Source organism: Hemiscyllium ocellatum, chromosome 10 (assembly GCF_020745735.1).
Source record: "Hemiscyllium ocellatum isolate sHemOce1 chromosome 10, sHemOce1.pat.X.cur, whole genome shotgun sequence".
Classification (NCBI taxonomy): domain Eukaryota; kingdom Metazoa; phylum Chordata; class Chondrichthyes; order Orectolobiformes; family Hemiscylliidae; genus Hemiscyllium; species Hemiscyllium ocellatum.
Genome location: NC_083410.1, coordinates 18,107,871 through 18,133,181, shown reverse-complemented (window position 1 = coordinate 18,133,181; position 25,311 = coordinate 18,107,871). Strand labels below are relative to the sequence as shown.

The 25,311-nt window shown below is 41.4% G+C and overlaps 1 protein-coding gene across 12 annotated transcripts in view; it reads right to left on the bottom strand.

Moving 5' to 3' along the window:
* Positions 1 to 25,311, bottom strand: part of cep170aa (centrosomal protein 170Aa) — a 168,265-nt gene that overhangs the window by 120,672 nt on the left and 22,282 nt on the right. For 9 of the 12 annotated variants that reach the window (XM_060831300.1, XM_060831304.1, XM_060831303.1 and 6 more), the window contains exons 2-3: positions 16,405 to 16,549; positions 15,810 to 15,842 (exon numbers count right to left, since the gene is read on the bottom strand). In XM_060831300.1, coding sequence (XP_060687283.1) covers positions 15,810 to 15,842; positions 16,405 to 16,509 — 138 coding nt within the window. In that variant the 5' untranslated portion in view covers positions 16,510 to 16,549. The remainder of the gene's footprint in view (positions 1 to 15,809; positions 15,843 to 16,404; positions 16,550 to 25,311) is intronic. The other 3 variants (XM_060831305.1, XM_060831312.1, XM_060831311.1) reach the window with 1 other exon arrangement.

The following is a 25,311-nucleotide window of genomic DNA, read 5'->3' as shown; positions in this document are numbered from 1 at the left end:
CTTCCATGCATTTGCCCACTTACTGAATTTGTCCACATCATACTAAAGCATCTCTACATCCTTCCCACATTTCAACCTCTCACCTGCTTAATTTTATCTGCAAACTTGGAGATGTATAGTTCTCTCATCTAAATCATTGATATATGATGCAAATAGCTGGCATCCAAGCACTGACTCTCATGGTACCCACTAGTCACTATCTGCCACTTGGAAAAAGACCTGTTTATTCCAACTGCTTCCTGTATACCAACGAATTCTCTATCCAGCTCTAAACTATGCACTGTAATTTTACATGCTAATCTCTTATGTGACCTTACCAAAAGTCTTCAATCCAAGTAAAGCACATCCAGTTGCTCCCTTTTATCAACTCTACAAGTTGCACTTTCAAAAAACTCCAGATACCTAGCTTGATTCCCTTTTGTAAATCCATGCTGACTGACTGATCGGTCACTGTTTACCAAGATGTGGAGGAGCCGGTGTTGGACTAGGGTGGACAAAGTTAAAATCACAACACCAGATTACAGTCCAACAGGTTTCTTTGGAAGCACTAGCTTTTGGAGTGCTGCGTCTTCATCAAGTTGCTATGGAGAAGGACCATAAGACAGAATTTATAGCATGACACTGTAAATGCATGCTGTAAATTTGACTGCAACCTCCTTAATGCAGATGGTTTGATGGAGAAGTTTTTGTCAGGTGTGTTCAGGAAGGTTTCCTTATTCAGTATGTAGACAGGCCGATGATGGGAGAGGCCACTTTGGATTTGGTGCTTGACAATGAGCCTCAACAGGTGTCAGATCTTGCAGTGGGAGAACACTTTGGTGGTAGTGATCACAACTGCCTCACATTTTCCATGGACTTGGGAGAGGGAAAGGAGCAGTTACCAAGGGAAGATATTTAATTGGGGAAAAAGGAATTATGATGTTATCAGACAGAAGTTTGGAAGTACAGACTGGGAGCAATTGTTCCACAGAAAGGGCTCAGCAGTCATGTGGAGACTGTTTAAGGAGCAGTTGTTGCAAGTGATGCACGAATCTGTTCCTCTGAGAAAGGTGAGGAGTAAGATTAAGGAACCTTGGAGGACGAGAACAGAGGAGTTTCTCTTCAAAAGGAAGAAGGCAGCTTACATAATGTTGAGGAAGCAAGGATTAACACAGCTTTAGAAGATTACAGGTTTGCTAGAAAGGAGCTCCAAAATGGACTGAAGACAGCAGGAGTAGGCATGAGAAAGGCTTGGCAGGAATGATTAGGGAAAAGCCAAAAGCATTTTCCTCACACATGAGGATAAGAGAATAATCAGGGAGAAGGTTGGGGCGATCAGGGATAGCACAGGGTACTTGTGCATGGTATGTGAGCAGATAGGGCAAGCTTCAGCTTTCACCTTGTTGTGAATGAGAACTTTGAGGAGCTGGGATACAGACTTGAATAGATCAAGATTGATGAAGTTGATGTGCTGGAAATTTTGTGAAGAAGGGCTTATGCCCAAAACGTCGAATCTCCTGTTCCTTGGATGCTGCCTGACCTGCTGCGCTTTTCCAGCAACACATTTTCAGTGCTGGAAATTTTGGCAAACATCAAGATTGATAAGTCGCAGGACCAGGCCAAATTTATCCTAGGCTGCTCCAGGAAATGAGAAAGGAGGTTGCTTAGCCACTGGCGAAGTTCTTTGCTTTTTCACTCTCCACAGGAGTCGTACTAGAGGATTGGAAGGAGGTGAATGTTGTTCCTCTTTTCAAGGGTAATAGGGAAACCCTTGGCAATACAGACCAGTCAGTCTTACGTCTGTAAGGTTTTCGAAAGAATTCTGAAGGATAGGATTTATTTGGAAAAGCATAGCATGACTAAAGGCAGTCAGCATGGCTTTGAGGGGGGCAGGTCATGCCTCACAAATCTTACTGAGTTCTTTGAGGTGTTGACAAGACAGGTCGATGAAGGTCAAGCAACGGATGTGGTGTATACGGACTTCAGCAAGGCATTTAATAAGGTTCCCCATGGTAGGCTCATTCATAAAATCAGGAGATATGGGATACAGGGAACTCTGGCTGTCTGGATTCAGAATTAGTTGGCTGACAAAAGGCAGAGAGTGGTTGCAGATGGAAAGATGGAAACTGGAGGTCAGTTTTCAGTGGTGTCCTGCAGGGCTCTGTTCTTTGTAATTTTTTATAAATGACTTGGATGAGGAGGTTGAGGGGTGGCTGAATAAATTTACAGATGACACAAAGGTTCGAGGTGCCGTTGATAGTAGCAAGGGCTATTGTAGGCTGCAGCGCGACATTGACAGGATGCAGAGCTGGGCTGAGAAATGGCAGATGGAGTCCAACCTGGATAAATGCAAAGTCATGCATTTTGGAAGGTTGAACACAAATGCCGAATATAGGATTAAAGACAGGATTCTTGGCAGTGTGGAGGAATAGCGGGATCTTGGTGTGCAAGTACATAGATCCGTCCAAGTTGCCACCCAAGTGAATAGGGTTAAGACAGCATATGGTATTTTGGCTTTCATTAAGAGCCACAAGGTTTTGCTGCGGCTCTACAAGTCCCTGGTGAGACCATACTTGGAATATTGTGTCCAGTTCTGGTCACCCTACTATAGGGTAGATACAAAGGCTTTGGAGAAAATGCAAAGAAGGTTTACTAGGATGCTGCCTGGACTGGAGGGATTGCTTTATGAAGAGAGGTCGACTAAGCTGGGACTTTTCTCTCTGGAGAGGAGACAGAGAGATGACCCGATTGAATCAATAGCCAGAGATTTTTCCTCAGGGCAGGATTGACTGGCACGAGGGGTTATAGTTTTAAGATATTAGGAGAAAGGTATAGAGGGGACTTCAGAATAAGGTTCTTTACGCAGAGAACTGTGAATGCATGGAATGCTTTGTCAGTGATGAAGGTGGAACCAGAGTCATTAGGGACATTAAGTAACTGCTGAACATGCACATGGATAGCAGTGAATTGAGGGGTGCGTAGATTAAGTTATTTTACTTTACATTAGGATTAATCCTCTGCACAACATTCTGGGCCAAAAGGCCTGTTCCATGATTTACGTTTCTATGTTCTAAAACTCTGAGCCCAAGACGAAAGGCATTGAATCGATTAATGAATAATCGATTATCCCAATGAAATAGTACCCACCCATCTTGTTCGGATAATAGAGGTTCCCTGTATACCAGTGCAATTCCAGTCAGTTCTATTCAGATAACAGAATTATCTGTTTGCCAGAGCTGCACCTCATGATTGAACATTGACACTCTTTCGCTGTGAGGCTGCTGACCTCAGACAAGGCAGAACTTCAGCACAAAGATTTTACTGAACAAGAAGCTCGCCAGACAGCATTTAAGCACCTAACTGATGCTTGATTTAGCAAATTCTCTCACTGGTATGATAGGAAGTTAAACTGTTTGAAGATGCCTGTCCCAACACTTAGTGCACGGAGCACTAAACCCTGGTCCAGGTGTTTGGCAGTCTATTAAATGCTATGCACATCAGAGACGAAAAACCAAAATGCAACGTAATATTTACTTTTCGATTCTGAAAGCAATTACTCAATTGCATATTTTACTTGGGTAAATGAATAATGAGGACAGCATGATTGCTCAGTGGTTAGCATTATTGCCACACTTCGCCAGAGACCTGAATTCGATTCCCACCTTGGGCAAATGTGTGAAGTTTGCACACACTCACTGTGTCTGCGTGGATTTCCTCTGGGTATTCTGGTTTCCTCCCACAATATGAATACATGCAGATTAGGTGAATTGGCCATGCTAATTGCCCATAGCGTTTGGTGCATTAGCCAGGGGAAAATATAGGATATAGAATGGGTCTGGGTGGGTTAATCTTCAGAGGGTCAGTGTGGGCCAAATGGCCTATTTCCATACTATAGGTAATCTAATCTAAATCTAATCTGAAACATTCATTAGTAAAACTGTACAGGGACAAACTCTGTTGCAAATTGAATAAGTTTTTTGAAAGGATAATCCAATAGAAAAGGAAAGCTGCAGGCTGATCAAGGATGCCAAGGTGTCTCCAGCAATGTGGAGTATCAAGCCTACAATTGAGTCAAAGAAAGAACTAACATCTGTGTAACTGCATTTTCTGACATAGTGAGAATATACAACTACAACAGGAAAATGCCAGCAATTTCCAAGTAGAAAATATCCCCGTGTGCAAACACAAGGAGCAATTGGAACCAATGACCTAGAAAGGGAAAAGGTTGAGATTCTGAAGGTTGATTACAGAGGGTTAGGCAGGAATTTATAAAGGAGGTCAACAGTAGTAATATCTGGATTACTCCCGGTGCTACGAACTAGTGAGGGCAGGAATACGAGGATACAGTAGATGAATGCATGGCTGAGGAGCTGGTGTATGGGAGAAGGATTCACATTTTTGGATCATTGGAATCTCTTTTGGGGTACAAGTGACCTGTAAAAAAAAGGACGGATTGTACCTAAATTGGAAAGGGACGAATATACTGGCAGAGAAATTTGCTAGAGCTGCTCAGGAGGATTTAAACTAACAAGGTGGTGGGGTGGAACCCACGGAGATAGTGAGGAAAGAGATCAATCTGACACTGCTACAGTAGAGAACAGAAGAGAAACAAACAGTCAGGGTAGGCAGGGACAAGGTAGGATTAATAAATTAAACTGTATTTATTTTAATGCAAGGGGCCTAACAGGGAAGCCAGATGAACTCAGGGCATGGTTAGAAACATGGGACTGGGATATCAGAAATTCGAGAAACATGGCTCAGGGATGGGCAGGACTGGCAGCTTAATGTTCCAGGATATAAATGCTACAGGAAGGATAGAAAGGGAGGCAAGAGAGGAGAGGGAGTGGCATTTTTGACAAGGGATAGCATTACAGCTGTGCCGAGGGAAGATATTCCTGGAAATACATCTAGGGAAATTATTTGGGTGGAACTGAGAAATAAGAAAGGGATGATCACCTTATTGGGATTGTATTATAGACCCCATAATAGTCAGAGGGAAATTGAGAAACAAACTTGGAAGGAGATCTCAGCTATCTGTAAGAATTATAGGGTGGTTATGGTAGGGGATTTTAACTTTCCAAACATAGACTGGGACTGCCATAGTGTTAAGGGTTTAGATGGAGAGGAATTTGTTATGTGTGTACAAGAAAATTCTCTGATTCAGTGTGTGAATGTACCTATTAGAGAAGGTGCAAAACTTGATCTACTCTTGGGAAATGAGGCAGGGCAGGTGACTGAGGTGCCAATAGGGGAGCACTCTGGGGCACGATCATAATTCCATTAAATTTAAAATAATGATGGTAAAGAATAGACCAGATCGAAGAGTTGAAGTTCTAAATTGGAGAAAGACCAATTTTAACAGTATTGGCAAGAACTTCCAAAAGCTGATGGGGGCAGATGCTCGCAGGTAAAGGGGCGGCTGGAAAATGGGAAGCCTTCAGAAATGAGATAACAAGAATCCAGAGAAAGTATACTCCTGTTACGGTGAAAGGAAAGGCAGGTAGGTGTAGGGGATGTTGGATGACGAAAGAAATTGAGGGATTGGTTAAGAAAAAGGAGGATAGATCGAGTGAATCCTTAGAAGAGTGTAAAGGAAATAGGAGTATACTTAAGAGGGAAATCAGGAGGGCAAAAAGGGGACATGAGATAGCTTTGGCAAACAGAATTAAGGAGAATTCAAAGGGTTTTTACAAATACATTAAAGGGTAACTAGGGAGAGAATAGGGTCCTTCAAAGATCCTCCACCCACCCTGCCCCCTGTAAAAACACTATCCCATACTCCCAATTCCTACGTCTCCGCCGCATCTGCTCCCAGGAGGACCAGTTCCAATACTGTACAACCCAAATGGCCTCCTTCTTCAAAGTCCGCAACTGCCCCCCAGATGTGATCGACGATGCCCTCCATCGCATCTCCTCCACTTCCTGCTCCTCCGCCCTTGAGCCCCACCCCTCCAATCGCTACCAGGACAGAACCCCACTGGTCCTCACCTACCACCCCATCAACCTCCACATATATTGTATCATCCGTTGTCATTTTCGCCACCTCCAAATGGACCCCACCGCCAGGGATATATTTCCCTCCCCTCCCCTATCTGCGTTCCGAAAAGACCACTCCCTCCGTGACTCCCTCGTCAGGTCCACACCCCCCACCAACCCAACCTCCACTCCCGGCACCTTCCCCTGCAACCGCAAGAAATGCGAAACTTGTGCCCACACCTCCCCCCTTACTTCCCTCCAAGGCCCCAAGGGATCCTTCCATATCTGCGACATATTCACCTGCACCTCCACACACATCATTTACTGCATCCGCTGCACCTGATGTGGCCTCCTCTTTATTGGGAAGACAGGCCGCCTACATGTGGAATGTTTCAGGGAACACCTCTGGGACTCCCGGACCAACCAACCCAACCACCCCATGGCTCAACGCTTCAACTCCCCCTCCCAATCCGCCAAGGACATGCAGGTCCTTGGACTCCTATCGCCAGACCATAGCAACACGACGGCTGGAGGAAGAGCGCCTCATCTTCCGCCCAGGAACCCTCCAACCAAAAAGGATGAACTCAGATTTCTCCAGTTTCCTCATTTCCCCTCCCCCCACCTTGTCTCAGTCAAATCCTTCGAACTCCACACCGCCTTCCTAACCTGCAATCTTCTTCCTGACCTCTCCGCCCCCACTCCAGCCTATCACCCTCACATTGACCTCCTTCCACCTATCGCATTTCCAATGTCCCTTCCCCAAGTCCCTCCTCCCTACCTTTTATCTTAGCCTGCTGGACACACTTTCTTCATTCCTGAAGAAGGACTCATGCCCGAAATGTCGATTCTCCCGCTCTTTGTATGCTGCCTAACCTGCTACGCTTTTCCAGCAACACATTTTCAGCTCTGATCTCCAGCATCTGCAGCCCTCACTTTCCCCTTCAAAAGATCAGCAAGGCAGCCTTTGTGTGGAGCCGCAGAAAATGTGGGAGATACTAAATAAATATTTTGTATCAGTATTTACTGTGGAAAAGGATATGGAAGATATAGAATGTCGAGAAATAGATGGTGACACCTTGTAAAATGCCCATATTACAGAGGAGGAAGTGCTGGATGTCTTGAAATACAAAGGTGGATAAATCCCCAGGACCTGATCAGGTGTATCCTAGAACTCTGTGGGAAGCTAGAGAAGTGATTGCTGGGCCTCTTGCTGAAATATTTGTATCATCGATAGTCACAGGAGAGGTGCTGGAAGCCTGGAAGTTGGCTAATGTGGTGCCACTGTTTAAGAAGGGTGGTAAGGACAAGCCTGGGAACTGTAGACCAGTGAGCCTGACGTCGGTGGTGGGCAAGTTGTTAGAGGGAATCCTGAGGGACAGGATGTATGTATTTGGAAAGGCAAGGACTGATTTGGGATAGTCAACATGGCTTTGTGCATGGGAAATCATGTCTCACTAACTTGATTGAGTTTTTTGAAGGAGTAACAAAGAGGATTGATGAGGGCAGAATGGTAGATGTGATCTATATGGACTTCAAAAATGTGTGCAACAAGATTCCCCATAGGAGACTGGTTAGCAAGGTTAGATCTCATGGAATACAGGGAGAACTAGCCATTTGGATACAGAACTGGCTCAAAGGTAGAAGATAGAGGGTGGTGGTGGAGGGCAGTTTTTCAGACTGGAGGCCTGTGACCAGTGGAGTGCCACAAGGATTGGTGCTGGGTCCACTACTTTTTATTATTTACACAAATGATTTGGACGTGAGCATAAGAGGTACAGTTAGTAAGTTTGCAGAGGACACCAAAAGTGGAGATGTAGTGGACAGTGAAGAGGGTTACCTCAGATTACAACAGGAGCTTCACCAGATGGGCCAATGGGCTGAGAAGTGGCAGATGGAATTTAATTCAGATAATTACGAGGTGCTGCATTTTGGGAAAGCAAATCTTAGCAGGACTTATACACTTAATGGTAAGGTCCTAGGGATTGTTGCTGAACAAAGAGACCTTGGAGTGCAGATTCATAGCTCCTTGAAAGTGAAGTCACAGGTAGATAGGATAGTGAAGAAGGCGTTTTGTATGCTTTCCTTTATTGGTCAGAGTATGGAGTACAGGAGTTGGGAGGTCATGTTGCAGCTGTAAAGGACATTGGTTAGGCTACTGTTGGAATATCATGTGCAGTTCTTGTCCCCTTCCTATCGGAAAGATGTTGTGAAACTTGAAAGGGTTCAGAGAAGATTTATAACGGTGTTGCCAGGGCTGGAGAATTAGAGCTATATAGTGAGAGGCTGAACAGGCTGGGGCTATTTTCACTGGAGCATTGGAGGTTGAGGGATGACTTTATAGAGGTTTACAAAACTATGAAGGGCATGGATTGGATACATCGACAAGGTCTTTTCCCTGGAGTTGGGGAGTCCAGAACTAGAGAACATAGATTTTGGGTGTCCTTCGGGGCAACTTTTTCACACAGAGGGTGGTACATGTATGGAATGAGCTGCCAGTGGAAGTGGTGCAGGCTAGTACAATTGCAACATTTAAAAGGCATTTGGATGGGTATATGAATAGGAAGGGTTAGGAGGGATATGGGCCATGTGCTGGCAGGTGGGACTAGATTGGGTTGTAACATCTGGTCACATGGATGGGTTGGACCGAAAGGGGTGTTTCCATACTGTACATCTCCATTACTATGACTAAAAGCAGATGACTGGTAAATTAGAAAATTTTACCACAAGTTCCTCAAATTTATTTTGCGCATGATTCCGCTCACAGTTAGACAATGGGCAAGAAAATTACATTAACATTTTTAAAAATGCCCACGCCAACAAAATCAGGCCAGAATGTCTGAATATCAATGCAAAAAACTCCCTTCTTTAGACCTGTTACATTGGCTTATTTAATGGACTGAACATTCCCCTCTGCATCAAAACATTAGCTTACAACAGTGACTGCCTGAAATATATCTCCGCTACAGCCTTATGAAAACATCCTCGAATTAGTATAAGCAGCAAGGGTTTCCAATACCACTATTGCCACACTTCCTACTGACATGAATTAATCACAAGATGATTGGTCGCTTGGGGTCAGTCTTCGGTCTAATGATGACAGAGTTCTTTTTTGCCCAAGTGATTCATATATGCAAATATCTTCAACATGTAAAAAAATGTTATAAGCTTTTAAATACTTTGAACAGTTTTAATCAACTTTTAAAGATTTGCAAGATCTGGCCTTTGGCTCATCTCCAGAAGCCCTACCCTGGCAATGTTTCTTGCCTTCTAAATGTTATTTCTGACATTAACAGGATTGAAGACCCAGGTGGATGTGGTAGGGAGGGGGCAGGGGAACTGGTGCTGGGGAATACTGGAAAGCCATTGAAGCCAACAACAGCTGGAGAAGTGTTAAACAGGAGGGGCAGAAGGAAATTACAAGAACATTATTTGTTGATCCTCTACAGAGTCTGGGATTTAATAATGGAAAATCAAGTAATGGTAGAGGAATTGAAGAGATATTTTGCATCTGTCTGCACTGTAAAATGGATACAAGCAAGATCCCAGAAATAATTCTACATTGAGAGATGAAAGGAAGGGAGAAGCCTCTTTTCTGAAAAACATACTTAAATGGAAACAGTGCCAGTTAGGCTAGCATTTATTGACCATCCTTATCTGCATAACTGAAAATTAACAGGTCCTGATGGATTTCATCTTGATGTCTGAAAAGAAATGGGTGCTGAAGGTAGTGGATGTATTGCTTTTAATTTTCCAAATTTCCTGATCCGAGAAAAGGTTAAATTTTAAAATAGCTGATTTGACTTCTCTATTCAAGGAGGGAGACAGTCAGCTGCAAATGTGTTGCTGGTCAAAGCACAGCAGGCCAGGCAGCATCTCAGGAATAGAGAATTCGACGTTTCGAGCATAAGCCAGGGCTTATGCTCGAAACGTCGAATTCTCTATTCCTGAGATGCTGCCTGGCCTGCTGTGCTTTGACCAGCAACACATTTGCAGCTGTGATCTCCAGCATCTGCAGACCTCATTTTTTACAGGGAGACAGTCAGCAAAACTTACAGGTCAGACAGCTTAATATTGGTTGTAAGGAAGATATTGTAATCTGATATTAAGGAGATTATTAGAAATCTCAAATTAGAAACATTGTGATGGCCCAAAAATTGGGAAATTCGTGTAGAAGAATCACAGAATCCCTACAGTGTGGAAGGAAGCCAATTGACCCATTGAGTCAGCACTGGCCCTCCAAAGACCATGGCACCTAAATCCAGACCCCTATCCTACCCCCATTACTCTGTGGGGAATTTAGCATAGCTAATGCAGCTTGACTTACACATCTTTGGACTGTGGGAGGATGTGGTGTATTAGGACATTTGGACTGAAACTAACTTTTACATCTCAGACTACCCAGCACAGAAACTATGAACCTTACGAATATACTGGACATTCAAACTCAAAGTCCATTCACACATACTCTAACCATTAGGAAATCAACTGACTTCAGAAAGAAACACAATGGACAACACGGATCTAAGTGGAGATAATGGATCACAGTCCGTATAACTGCTAGCCCTGATCTGATCCGGGGGAAGAGCCTTTTACAACAAGCTTCTACAGAAATAACTTTCCCACAGGCTTCCAACACCAACAAGTAGCTTCAGAACCAAGAAGCACAGAGGCTGAACAGAGAAGTGAACTGGGAAGCCAAACCTAGGGCATCATTGCAACAAAGGACATGGGGTGGGCGGGAAGAAAAGAGATGGGGGCCCAAGCGCTATCCAAACAACAGTTTCCACACACAGGCCTGTTCCGAACCAAGAGAACCAAAGGCAATAACCTCAACAGGCAGATGTACTTCAAAATCGCATTTTCCTCAGTGGTGAGCTTAGACTTCCGAGGCCCCAAAGGTTCTGTCCTACCTAGCAGAGTGGGAAGGTGGATGGTGACAGTACGTGGGACCTCAAGGGTAGAAAATTTGATTAAGGTTTGAGAGATTAAAAGTACTGCCTAGGTTCTAATAGTGTTTCAGCTGAGTTTGGTGTACTTAATTTTTGTTCTCTGTATAATTGATAATGTTAATTGCACTGTTTAGTGCTTTCACCTGTATTTATTGTATTATACTTACCTTTTCTATTTAAATGAACAGAAACTTTTTCCCCCTGAAACATCTGTCTACTGTCTTCTTCATTTCACATTCCCAAAATAAGTCCAGGGTCAGAACCAAGGATCTGGGGGTGATTTGAACCACATAAATATCAGCAAAATACTGAGGACAAACCAGAACCCAACAAATACGATAAGGATGTGTGGACATTTAAATTATTTACATTCAATATTGATGACTTGGATGACAGCAACAAATATATGGTTATTAAGTTTGCTGACAACACAAAGATAAGTGGGAACGTAGGTAAAAAAAAAACAAGGACTACATATGCTGGAAACCAGAGACTAGATTAGAGTGGTGCTGGCAAAGCACAGCAGGTCAGGCAGCATGCGAGGAGCAGAAAAATCTACGTTTCAGGCAAAAGCCTTCATCACAAATATTCCTGACGAAGGGCTTCTGATTCCCACAGGAATCAATATTAAAACTCGAGTTGGGTTTCATAGTTTTCTTCTCTGTTAAGGAAGACCCTAAGTAGTTACACCAGTCCCCTCCAAGGTGAAATATACCACTTGCTTCTTAAATGTCTAATTCACACATTGGTAAATACAACAAAATTTAAAGATAAAAATGTAATATTGTACAATACTATTAGATTGACCAGGCTCTACCTAGTGACTGAAATAAAAGCAGAAAAATGCGAGAGAAATTCAACAGATCTGGCAGCATCTGTAAAGAGAGAATTAACATTTCAAGTGTCCAGAGACTTTTCTTTGGAATGGTGGGCAGTGCCCCCAAAAACAGGTCTCCTAGAACATAGAACAATACAGCGTGGCACAGGCCCTTCGGCACTCTATATTACGCCGATCTGTGAAATATTCAGCTCATCCCCCTACACTATCCCATCATCATTCATGTGCTTATCTAAGGATTGTTTAAATTTCCCTAATGTGGCTGAGTTAACTACATTTGCAGGTAGGGCATTCCACATCCTTACCACTCTCTGCGTAAAGAAGCTGCCTCTGATCGGTCTTAAATCTATCACCCCTCAATTTGTAGTTATGCACCCTCGTACAAGCTGACGTCATCATCCTAGGAAAAAGACTTTCACTGTCCAGCCTATCTAATCCTCTGATAATCTTTTATGTCTCTGTACCTTTTCCAATGCTTCCCGAAACATGGTGACCAGAACTGTACACAATATTCCAAATCTGGCCGCACTAGCCTTTTTTTAGTTGCAGCATGATATCTCAAAGAATAATCAATCATCACTCAAGGGCAATACAAAATAAAGATTAACAGGTCAACATTAAAATGAAGATTTGTTGATAGGTTAAGCGATTGGGCAAACATTTGATAGGGTACAATGGGATAAACTTATGAGTAGAAAGGCAAATTGAATATTGTCATTTATTGCATGGAGAATAGAATGTAGAAGCAGAGATGTTTTGCCACAATTGTGATGAGACCACATCTAGAATGTTGCATATGGTTTTGGCTTTCTTACATGGGATATTATCATTAGCAGTTCAGAGAAAGTTTGTTTAACTGACTCGTGGGATGAGACCATCTTACAAGCAAAAGATTGGGCTTGAACCGAAAGTAGTTTAGAAGAATATGTAGTTAGTTTATTGAAGCATAAAAGATCTGAGGGAATGTGACAGAGTGAATGTTCAAAGGGGATTTCTCCTCTGTAAGAGTGTCTAAAATTATGGGACACTTAGAAGGTAAAGCGCGTCAATTAAGATCGAGAGGAGGAGAATTATTTTATTGCAGAGGATGGAGAATCTATGAAACTCTCCTCCCCAGAGAAAGGTGGTGGCACAGTGAATATTTCTAAGACAGGGAGAAAGATTTTTGACAACAGAATCAAAAGCTCTTGGCGCAGGCAAGAAAATGGGACTGAAGCCACAATCAGATCAAACGTAATCTCACAGATTAGACCCAAGGGACCAAATGACCTAATCCTGCTTCTTGGTGGTTCATAATTGGGAACATACAATCTGTTTATTTAGTGGTCAGAGACACAAGCATTTGGAAGATTGATTCCTTATGCAATAATGCAATTATCATATCTTACTTGCAGTATAGAAACATATGCCCAATTTGACGGCCTTTAGACAAGTTTTTTAAAAAAAAAGTCCAGTAAACCATATTTCAAAAGTCCTTATTTTAGCAGAACAGCTTGCCAGAAGTTGCAATGCATTTCATCACTAATGGTGGTAAATGTCTCGGCATTCATTCTAACTGAGAAAGAAAAATCTAGGCCATTACAATATATGAATCTTTATATTTAATTAATGCAGCAGAAAACAGGAATTCATGTGAACTTGCTATATCAAGCTTTATTTGGACATAGAATTCCTTCAGTGTGGAAGCAGTCCATTCAGCCCATCGCGTCCACACCAATCCAATGAAGAGCATATCAAGCAGACCCACCCCACAACCTGATCTCTGCATTATCCATGGCTGATCCACCCAGCCTGCACATCCCTGGATACTATGGGCAATTTGACATGGCGAATCCATCTAACCTGCATGTCTTTGGACGGTGGGAGGAAACTGGAGCACCTAGAGGAAGCTCATGCAGACACAGGGAGAATGTGCAAATTCCACAGTCACTCAAGGGTAGAATCGAACCTGAAGAAGGGCTCATGTCCGAAACGTCAATTCTCCTGATCCTTGGATGATGCCTGACCTGCTGCGCTTTTCCAGCAACACATTTTCAGCTCCGATCTCCAGAATCTGCAGTCCTCACTTTCTCCTAGAATCGAACCTGGGCCTCTGGTGCTATGTGGCAGTGCTAACCGCTGAGCCACTGATACTTATGGTATTAGTACACACAGACTTTAAAGCTAGCAAAGTGTAGAGGTTTCAGATATCTTGGGTGCAAAGCTACAAAAGTTGGATTTCTAGAAGAACAGCAACAATTTCTAAAGTCTAAATAATATTTCATCCAGACAGCTGCTCAGAGGAAATGCTCAACATTTAGACATTTCACACAACTCTATGCAACACTAAAGCCAATCACATTCTCACTACATTCTATGAACACCCATTACAATTTACATGTATCTGGCAGCAAAGATCTTGCAAAGACATCTACTTAAAGTAATTTAAAATCAGATAGGCAGGATAATTTGAATATACTTCACGTATTCTAGTTCTTTAGCTTGAATTATTGAAGAGAAACAAATGGATTAAAAGAAGACTGTATTTTATTGATTGTAAAACAAGATTACATTGAAGTTTCACCAAAAAGTGGAAAGACAATTGAAGACTTTTGGTAGTCTGGGCACCCTGACACTGGATTTTTAAAAAAAAATTATATTATTCTTTTCAACCCTTTGCACAGGACGAGACTGATAAACTGTTTACAAAAGAGGTTTCCAATGATCAGGGAACACTGAACCAGGGGTCATGTCTAAGGATAGAGTAGGCTCTTTTGGGCTAAGATGAAAAATTTCTTCACCTAGATAGTGGTGTGTCTATAGAATTCATTACTGTAGAAAGCAGTTGAGACCAAAACATTGAATGCTTTCAAGAATTTAGATATAGTTCTGGGTGCTTGAAAGGAAAATGAACAGTATAGACAATAGGAGGGACAGAGAGAAAAACAAATAGTATGGGTTTACTGGTAATCACAAAGTACAGACCTATGACCAGATGATGTAAACATGCTCTATGATTAGATAAAAAATGAGGTCTGCAGATGCTGGAGATCACAGCTGAAAATGTGTTACTGGTCAAAGCACAGCAGGCCAGGCAGCATCTCAGGAATAGAGAATTCGACGTTTCGAGTATAAGCCCTTCATCAGGAAACTGATGAAGGGCTTATGCTCGAAATGTCGAATTCTCTATTCCTGAGATGCTGCCTGGCCTGCTGTGCTTTGACCAGCAACACATTTTCAGCTATGATTAGATAATATAGTCATGCTTGCTAATGTGAAATGCAGACTGAGGGGACAAGGCTGGACAAATATATGGATGAGTAGATGCGCAATCTTTTGTACAGATGATAATTCCTAATCAAACAGTTGACTGGAAACTTGTTAACTGTATAAATAGTATAAAACTTTTGTTTTTGTAATAAAGATTTGAACTGTACATCTGTCACGTGTCCATGAGTACATTTTTAAACAAGAAAACCTCAGTCTCATCAAGTCTAAGGGGAAATAAAAGATTAAATTCACCCTTTCAGGGCTAATGGAATCAAAGAATATGTGAAGAAAATGGGAAAAGGGTACAGAGTTGGATGATCAGTCACATTCATATTGAATGGCAGAGCAAGGTGGAAGGGTCAAATGGCCTACTCATGCTCCTATTTTCCATGTTTACATTAACTTTCCTTATGCCCTCTGAATGAGATTGTCACTCTTGCCAATTGCAAACTGGAGTGAGACCACTCAACACTTTTTATTTAAAATCCTTCAGAGAGGGAGAGTAGATAATTATCTCAACTATGAGTTTAATATTGATCTGGGAAAAATGATGTGATATTTGATTCTACCTAATCCTTCTTCAAATACCTTAAAGACAGGCCAAGTTTTCTACATAATTCAGTGTAATCTTAAAGATTCAGGCTCACATTGTTACTAAAGGAAGAAAAGTAACAAAAAAGTCTCATTGCTGACTTGCACTGTACTGAAGTCTTCTGACAACTTTTTTTTAAAAATTCTATTTCACTAAAATGTTGCACACAACTTTAGGAAACAAACTCCAATCCTAAAAGAAAGACTTTTATATTCTTCCTACTCACTCGTATCTGCAGGACTTTGCACACTTTGGCCATCTGGAAAAAATTTAAACATGAAGTTATCCAAAATAAAAATGCATAAAGAGGAGGGGAAGAAAACAAAAGTTTTGAATTGCTGGAAAACACTTGGGGGGTTAGCTCTTTTGGCAAATAATAAAAACAGAACTGAACAAAAATGCATGACATACAAGAAGATGGTAATGGATCCATTTTTAAAAAACATTATCCCACGAGGTCAATTAAGTTTGAAGTGAGGAAGTCGGATTTCAGACTAATATGCAATGTGGCAGTAATGAAGCATTTTATTTTGGAAATAAGACAAATCTGCTGCTTCCGTCAGCCAAGCTTAATACATACAGAAGGGAAATATATTTAAGAGTTAAGTTGATGCTTAGAGTTTCGATATTCTTCATGGCTGATGCGATAGTCCAATGCAAACAACAAATTTGTTTCATAAATACCTTCAAGAGATTCAAGCAAAAACTGAATCAGTTAAATAGTTAGCATGCTGGCAGTTTGAGTTTGTTGTGTATAGCTGCACCAAAAGTTTTAAGACCATGTGAACGAAGCTTTAGATGCACATCCTTGAGAGAGTTACCTGTAACATCAATTCACAATCATCCCGGCCAACAAAGATCATCTCACGTGGCAGCCGGTGGCGTGTGCCTCTGCTGCTCACCAAAAACCAGGATGTTAAGCTCATTTCTGCAGTTACTAAATGTTGTTTCAAGAACTACGTCATCCTGTGGAGAAAAGAAGGCACAGTTTTAGGGATCAACTTATGCTTCACTGTACTACAAGAATACTATGCATCCTTCTATAAATGTCAGTGGAATCTGTGTGCTGATTAAAGCCAGATGACAGAAGTCATCACAGGAAATGACAGAGACTGTTGGATTTGAACAGGCTAGAAATTTATACACAAGCCACCAGCTGATAAAAAGTGCAGCTGCTTGGTACTTGCAGCCTGTGAAAATTAACAGCTAAATGATCAAAACAAAAGCAACTAAATGTACATTTTCTTTCTTTTTACACAGTGGTCTGATTTCCAATGGAGTTAATTACACACACTAATTCTTCCCACATAACATCAAGAATCTTTTGTAAACTAAACAACTGCATCACAACAAACGCATTGCTTTCAGCCGCTCAAATAGTGACTTATAATTAACATTTGCAAATGTGCCCTATGACATTGAAGCCATTCGGTGCTTACGAATACATCATTGCTGCAGCACAGAAGACTACCTCTGAGTGAACCGATTTACTGTTCCATGGAAAAATACAATTGAAGTAGATTTTACAAGTTCTTTAACAAAACATTAAAAGGGCCAGCACTAATTCACTAGAAAGTTAGGAATGTAGGAACAGGAAGAGACCATTCAGCCTACTCCATCATTTTACAAGATTTGGGCTGATCTGTGGCCAAACTTCATTTGCCTGCCTTGAGCCCATATCAGGTAGGTAAAAACAATGACTGCAGATGCTGGAAACCAGATTCTGGATTAGTGGTGCTGGAAGAGCACAGCAGTTCAGGCAGCATCCGAGGAGCAGCAAAACGACTTTTCAGGCAAAAGCCCTTCATCAGGGATAAACACAGAGCCTGAAGCGTGGAGAGATAAGCTAGAGGAGGGTGGGGGTGGGGAGAAAGTAGCATAGAGTACAATAGGTGAGTGAGGGAGGGGATGAAGGTGATAGGTCAGGGAGGAGGGTGGAGTGGATAGGTGGAAAAGAAGATAGGCAGGTAAGACAGGTCATGGGGACAGTGCTGAGCCAGAAGTTTGGAACTAGGGCGAGGTGGGGGGAAAGGGGAAATGAGGAAACTGTTGAAGTCCACATTGATGCCCTGGGGTTGAAGTGTTCCAAGGCGGAAGATGAGACGTTCTTCCTCCAGACGTCTGGTGGTGAGGGAGCGGCGGTAAAGGAGGCCCAGGCTCTGCCCTCGGCAGAGTGGGAAGGGGGAGTTGAAATGTTGGGCCACGGGGTGGTATGGTTGATTGGTGCGGGTGTCCCGGAGATGTTCCCTAAAGCGCTCTGCTAGGTGGTGTCCCATCTCCCAAATGTAGAGGAGACTGTATCGGAAGCAACGGATACAATAAATGATATTAGTGGATATGCAGGTAAACCTTTGATGGATGTGGAAGGCTCCTTGAGGGCCTTGGATGGAGGTGAGGGAGGAGGTGTGGGCGCAGGTTTTGCAGTTCCTGCGGTGGCAGGGAAAGGTGCCAGGATGGAAGGGTGGGTTGTTGGAGGGCGTGGACCTGACCAGGTGGTCATGAAGGGAACGGTCTTTGGGCCCATGTGATACCCACACTTTATAAAAATTTATCCATCACGGACTAAAATTTAGCAATCGAGTTAGCCTTGCCCACCATTTGAGAAAGAGCATTCCAAACCTCCACTACTCTTTGTGCGAAGTGATTTCTAATATCCCTCTTGAATAACCTGGCTCCAATTTTTAGACTATGCCCCTGGTTCGAGTGGTAATAGTTAATCTTTATCTACTCTGCCTTTCCCTGTCAATATCATGAAGGCCTCAAATCACCTCCCATTAACCTTCTAAATTCCATAAAATAAAGGCCTAATTTGTCTAATTTCTCCTCATAACCACCTCAAGTCCAGGTATCATATTTGTAAACCTGGGTTGAAGTCCCTCCAGGACCAAAACATCCTTAAGATGCGATGCCAAACCTGCTCACAGTACTCCAAATGGGGCCTAACGAGGGTTTTGCATAACTATTGGATTACTTTAAAAATCCTTTAATATTAACAGCTTATATCATACAGTTTCAAACATTGACTATTTTCACTTGTCGATTTTTATAAGAAGAAAAAAGACCAAAAAACAAAACAGCGCTGATTTCCTGCTATCAAGGGCTACTTAACGCAAAAGAAATTCTCAAGGCCAGGACTTGATATGAACAGTAAAAATACTTAGGTTGAAACTGTGACTTGGAAGTGCTGGTGTTGGACTGGGGTGGACAAAACGTCATAACCACCTGATGAAGAAGCGGCACTCCTAAAGCTAGTGCTTCCAAATAAACCTGTTGGACTATAACCTGGTGTTGTGTGATTTTTAACTATGTTAACACTGATCATGTCAACTTGATTTGTCATTTTCAATCTCAAAAATGTGGTTCAATTGGTTTAGATCATAATCCACAGAGGAGGAAAATAGTACTGATTTACCTCTATGAAATGTAAGGTGGAGGTAGCAAGGATCTAGCACAGCTTTAGAGGATTACAGGCTTACTCAACAGTAGCTCCAAAATGGATGGAGAAGAGTCAGGAGGAAGCATGAAAAAGGCTCAGTGGGAAGGATTAGGAAGGAACCAAAGTTATTTCACTTATGTGAGGAATAAGAAAATGATCAGGGAGAAGTTAGGGCCAGTCAGGGATAGTGTAGGGAACTTGTGCATGGAGTCTGAGCAGATAGGGGAAGCCTGGAGTATTTTGCTTCGGCTTTCACGAAGGAAAGGAACCTTGTTGTGAATGAGAACTTTGATGAGCCAGGAAACAGGCTCGGCCAGATAGAGATCGAGAAAGTTGACGTGCTGGAAATTTTAGCAAACATTAAGATCGAGGAGTCTCTAGGGCCAGACCAGATTTTTCCTAGGTTGCTCTGGGAACCAAGAAAAGTGTTTGCTAAGCCAATGATGACCATATTTACTTTCTCACTCTCCACAGGAGTCAAACCAGAGGATTGAAGGGAGACAAATGTTGTTCCTCTTTTCAAAAAGGGTAATAGGGAAATCCCGGGCAATTACAGACCAGTCAGTCTTACGTCTGTGGTCAGCAAAACTTTGGAAATAATTCTGAGGGATAGGATTTGTGACTATTTGGAAAAGCATAGCGTGATTAAAGACAGTCAGCATGGCTTTCTGAGGGGCAGGTCACGCCTCGCAAATCTTACTGAGTTCTTTGAGGTGGTGACAAGACAGGTCGACGAAGGTCGAGCAGTGGATGTGGTGTATATGGACTTCAGCAAGGCATTTGATAAGGTTCCCCATGGTAGGCTCATTCATAAAGTCAGGAAGTATGGGATACAGGGAGATTTGGCTATCTGGATTCAAAATTGATTGGCTGACAGAAGGCAGAGAGTGGTTGTAGATGGAAAGTATTCTGCCTGGAGGTCAGTGATGAGTGGTGTCCGGCAGGGCTCTGCTCTTGGTAGTTTTTATAAATGACTTGGATGAGGTGGTTGAGGGGTGGGTTGGTAAATTTGCTGATGACACAAAAGGTTGGAATTGCCAATGATAGCATCGAGGGCTGTTGAAGGCTTTAGCATGACATTGACAGGATGCAGGCTGGGCTGAGAAATGGCAGATGGAGTTCAACCTGGATAAATGCAAAGTGATACATTTAGGAAGGTCGAACAATCTAACTGAATGTAGGATTAAATACAGGATTCTTGGCAGTGTGGAGGAACAGCGGGATCTTGGTGTTCAAGTGCATAGATCCCAAGTAGATAGAGTTGTTAAGAAACCATATGGTGTTTTGCCTTTCATTAACAGGGAAAACAAGTTTAAAGAGTCACAAGGTTTTGCTGCAGCTCTACAAAACCCTGGTGAGACTACACTTGGAACATTATGTCCAGTTCTGGTCACCCTGTTATTGGAATGATGCGGAGGCTTTGGAGAGAGTGCTAAGAAGGAATGCTGTCTGGACTGGAGGGCTTGCCTTACGAAGAGTGTTCGACTAAGCTTGGACCTTACTCTCTGGAGAGCAGGAGGAAGAGAGGTGACCTGATCGAGGTCTACAAGGTAACGACAGGCAGGATAGAGTAGATAACCAGAGACATTTCCCCAGTGCAGGACTGACTGCCACGAGGGGTCATAGTTTAAAACTGTGTGAGGAGGAAGGTATAGAGGAGACAGAGTTGGGTTCTTTATGCAGAGCTGTGAATGCATGGAATGCGTTGCCAGCAGTGGTGGTGGAAGCAGAGTCATTAGGGACATTTAAGCAATAGACAATAGGTGCAGGAATAGGCCATTCAGCCCCTCGAGCCTGCACCGCCATTCAATATGATCATGGCTGATCATTCCTAATCAGTATCCGCTTCCTGCCTTATCTCCATAACCCTCGATTCCACTATCTTTGAGAGCTCTATCCAACTCTTTCTTAAATGAATCCAGAGACTGGGCCTCCACTGCCCTCTGGGGGAGAGCATTCCACACAGCCACTACTCTCTGGGTGAAGAAGTTTCTCCTCATCTCTGTCCTAAATGGTCTACCCCATATTTTTAAGCTGTGTCCTCTGGTTCGGCACTCCTCCATCAGCGGAAACATGTTTCCTGCTGCCAGAGTGTCGAATCCTTTCATAATCTTATATGTCTCAATCAGATCCCCTCTCAGTCTTCTAAACTCAAGGGTATACAAGCCCAGTCGCTTCAGTCTTTCAGTGTAAGGTAATTCCCCCATTCCAGGAATTGACCTCGTGAACCTACGCTACTGCTGGACATGCACTTGGACAGCAGTGAATTGAGGAATGCTTACATTAGGTTATTTTGTTTTAGATTAGGATCAATCCTCAGCACAGCATTGTGGGCCTGTTCTGTGCTGTGCTCTTCTATATTCTAAATGTTAAGTGCTACACGAATGAGCTTCCAGCAACAAACAAAAAATAGACTTAGCAAGGAGAGTTACTATGATTGTTAAATTAACAGATTGTTAGCAGAAAAACAAATTTCAAAGCTAGAATCAGAGACAGGTCTCAGCACCAAACAGGTAACTCTTAACAGCTCAGCTGATACTACTTCACGCTGTACCGAAAGGAAAATTCTAAGGCTCAACCCACAATTGAATTGTGTTTCTTGTGATTTTTCCAATTGCCAAGTTGAAACATTTCTGCTGTGCACTGACTTACTGAAATTGGTTTAGAAAGATACTGGGCAGAACCTTAAGTTGGGTACTGAAAATGCATTTCTGTGCGCGAATAGTCACACTTCATTTTTCTCTGGAATCTAGTGTTTCTCCACATTGCTGGCCCCATGACAGTTTGATCTGTTTTTTATTTGTGGATTACTTGTGTGCAAAATATAAACCTCCCTCTCCTGGTATTAGGTTTCCCATTTTAAATCTTTCACACCATTTTCATCATTGCAAGATTTTGGAAGACCAATAAAATTACACCAGGTTTGAGTTTGAGAAGAAAATGAAAATTGGGAAGAAGCCTGAAACATTCTAAAAAAGGTAAGTATTTTCTCACCTTTAAATGTCATTATTAGGTACTGTATTATGTGAATGCATTTATAATGCAGACATTCATCATACAGATCTGTCCTTTAAATGTAACTTGATTCTTAGATTGACATGTATTTGTGTTTTGCAAATGGAAAAAGCACCACAGTGCAGTGGAATGTATTACAAAATGTTGTGACACTATGCTATTTTCATTTATACTATGGTTTGAATGGCACTTGCTGAAATAAAAAAAACACCCTTTTGGCATTTGTAAAAACTAAAATCAAACTGCCTGCTTCCTTATATGGATTGACAAATGAGACTGGATATTGTTTCCCTCCCAGATAGGTGCTGGACAGCTGTGGCTATTATCAACGCTTCACTGAGCTTCAAGTGCTAATGAGTTCCATTCAACTGAGAATGAATGACAGTTTCAAGAAACTGTAATAACAGATTGCCCTTTAAAATGGTTCCTTGTGTTTGCTGACACAAACAATGTTGTAATTACGAATGTTTGTTTTCCCAAACTTGAAAGTGCATTCTTTTCCAGTACCAATGATAAAAATAATTCTTATACAATGGAGAGAGGGCTATTTTTCCCTCCCGGAAAGTAAAATGGTTTCCATTGGTATTATGCGAAACTTGAGGACCGTACATAATATATTCTGCCTAACTGGCTATGGAAGATATATCAGGCAAGGAGCACAGCCAAGAGAAGGAATTCTGCCTCCATGGCTTTTATTTTTTTCAAAAATGCTGCTTTGTATAAAATTTAAAAAATTATTGCTTATTGTCAAACTTAGTTAGACCTTGAAATTGTGAATAGGCAATATGACTTATTGCTGTGTTCTGAAACTACTGCCGGCTGACATTGGTCATATGTTTTTCACCATGTTTAAGAAATGAAGTCATCCAAGACCACCCCTCTACTGTTCAGATCAATTTTTTAAAAAGTGACATGACTTCCCTTGGAATTTCATTTCCTCTTAACATCTAAGCACAAAGACTGCCTTTTTCCTGTGGTTCAGAAGCAATTTAATCCATAAAACATTGCATCAGCTGAAGGCAGTCACCATCTGAAAAGCAGATAATCTTCAGTTATTTTTAGAATAAAAGTAATTTTCTTTTTCCAACTACAGGACAGCAATTTCTTCTTTCATCATTGTTTAATCAAAAAAGGTGAACTTCTTGGAGGTTAATGGCTAACTTGTTGAATTTTGGGAACCTCAATAAGCCTGTATTCTAATACTGATTTTAGACAAAGAAATTGTATTGTTCCTTTAGGTGTACAGCTGTATCAAAATAATAAATGACAATGCTGAAAGTAAAGACAGCAGCATTAATTTTCTCTTTCCACAGTTTTAACTGAATGAATAAAAGTAAGCTGAGAAAAATATAAGCAACTATATATTTGGGTGAAATTTTACAGTAGCTGGATGATGCAATTGTTTGTTCTCACCATATCTGGTCAGAAACTAAGAATATGTGCTTCTCCAGGACTCTGGAGTTACCAGGTATTACATTCAGAGCAAGAAATGTTTTGTGAGAATACTGAATAGTCCAGATGTTGGAAATGCACCTGTATTTAGCCAATATTTATCAGACTAATAATGAAATAGTAAGGACATGAAACAAAATACCAAGGCATCAGAGGTTACTCTTTGACATCTGCAAGCAATTTCAAATCACACTGGCAGGGCCTTTTGTACAATTAACATGACTTGTTACCTTGACTAAAGAAAGGTAGGTCATGAAAAATTAATCTTTGTTCCTTGCTAAGTTTTATACCAACAATTTCAAGTAGTTAGCATAATCTCAATTTTTCTTTGCTTATGCTTGGTTCACAAAAGAAATTAGCTTCCATAACCCCTCTCAAATATTTTCCCCAAAAATGCAGCTTTTGAGAAGATTTCATTTCTATAAAGAAACCACTACCCTAATAGTACAACACAATGAATTCACAATCATGACAGCTACAAGAGTTCAAGTTTAAGGAAAATATACATGGACATGACTTACTGACTTATCAAATAACAGTCAAAAAGAGAAAGCTCATCATTAGCATCCTTAAGTTGATAATTTAGTTTCAAAAACAAAAAATGTTTGAACAAAAAGTCATTACTGGTCAGAATTTAAAGTACGGTCATAAAGATGACAATGTTTCCCCAAAGTACACAAATACAACATCAATTCAAATAGTTAACAGCTTATTTTTTTAAAAAATGATCTGATAAGAAAGACACTTCTGAAACTTACTTCACACCTAAATAGCTTCTTCAGCTCTGCAAATAGACCAAACACCAGTTTTTTAAAACGAACAGCAACACTTTGTTCTTCAGTTAAAAGGGATGCAGAAAATTCTTAATCCATGTTGTTCAGTAAACAACTACAACAATCTCAACCCATTTCTAGATTTTGTTTAGGATATTTGCAATGAGATGGTTTAGTTCAAATGCCTGACGAATCCCAGACACAAGAAATTTACTTTTTCACTTCACAACATAACTATGCATGCCTGTCGGGAATTATCGATATTTAACCTTCTCAATTGTAACAAGCAGGTTCAAAACAGTCACAATACAAATAGAAGTGGGATAGTCCTTCAGATTCTGATCTACTAAACCCATTGATCCAGAAGAAATCTATAGTGCTTCTTAAATCACGAAAACAATGTTAAAGATTTGCTGAACCTGTGTGGGTAGAATCAAGAAATAATTTCCTGGTGCTGAATTTTAAACCACTGAACAAGGACAGATGAATGCATGCAAGGTCAATTCAGAGACATGGATGCAAAAATAACTAATTCAGTTAAGCAAGAGCAATTTGAACTTACATCAATCACTAATTCTATTAAGCATCTCAATGCATTTTGGATGAGGAACACACTGAGCCACAGAAGTGGATAACAGGTTGGGTGACTAAACATTTAGTCAAGGAGGAAGGTTATAAACAGCATCTTAAAAGTAGGAAAGAGGGACAGAAGAGATGTTGGGAGGAAATGTCAGAGCACAGGGCACAACAATAGCTCATTTAAATAACCCAAGAATAATCAGTACAAACTAAAATTGAATTACATCAGGGTTAATTTGAAACATGGCCAATTTCAATAAGGCAAATGACCCCGGCCAACCTTAAAACGACCCCATTATCTTCACTGGCTCTCACTTGTTTAACTTGCTTGTTACCTGCTATAAAGAATTCTAACAGATTTGTTAGGCATGATTTCCTCATGATGAAGCCGTGCTGACTCAGCCCTATTTTTCCATGAACGTCCAATTTCTCCACAATCTCATCCTTCATAATGGATTCTAAAATTTTAATGA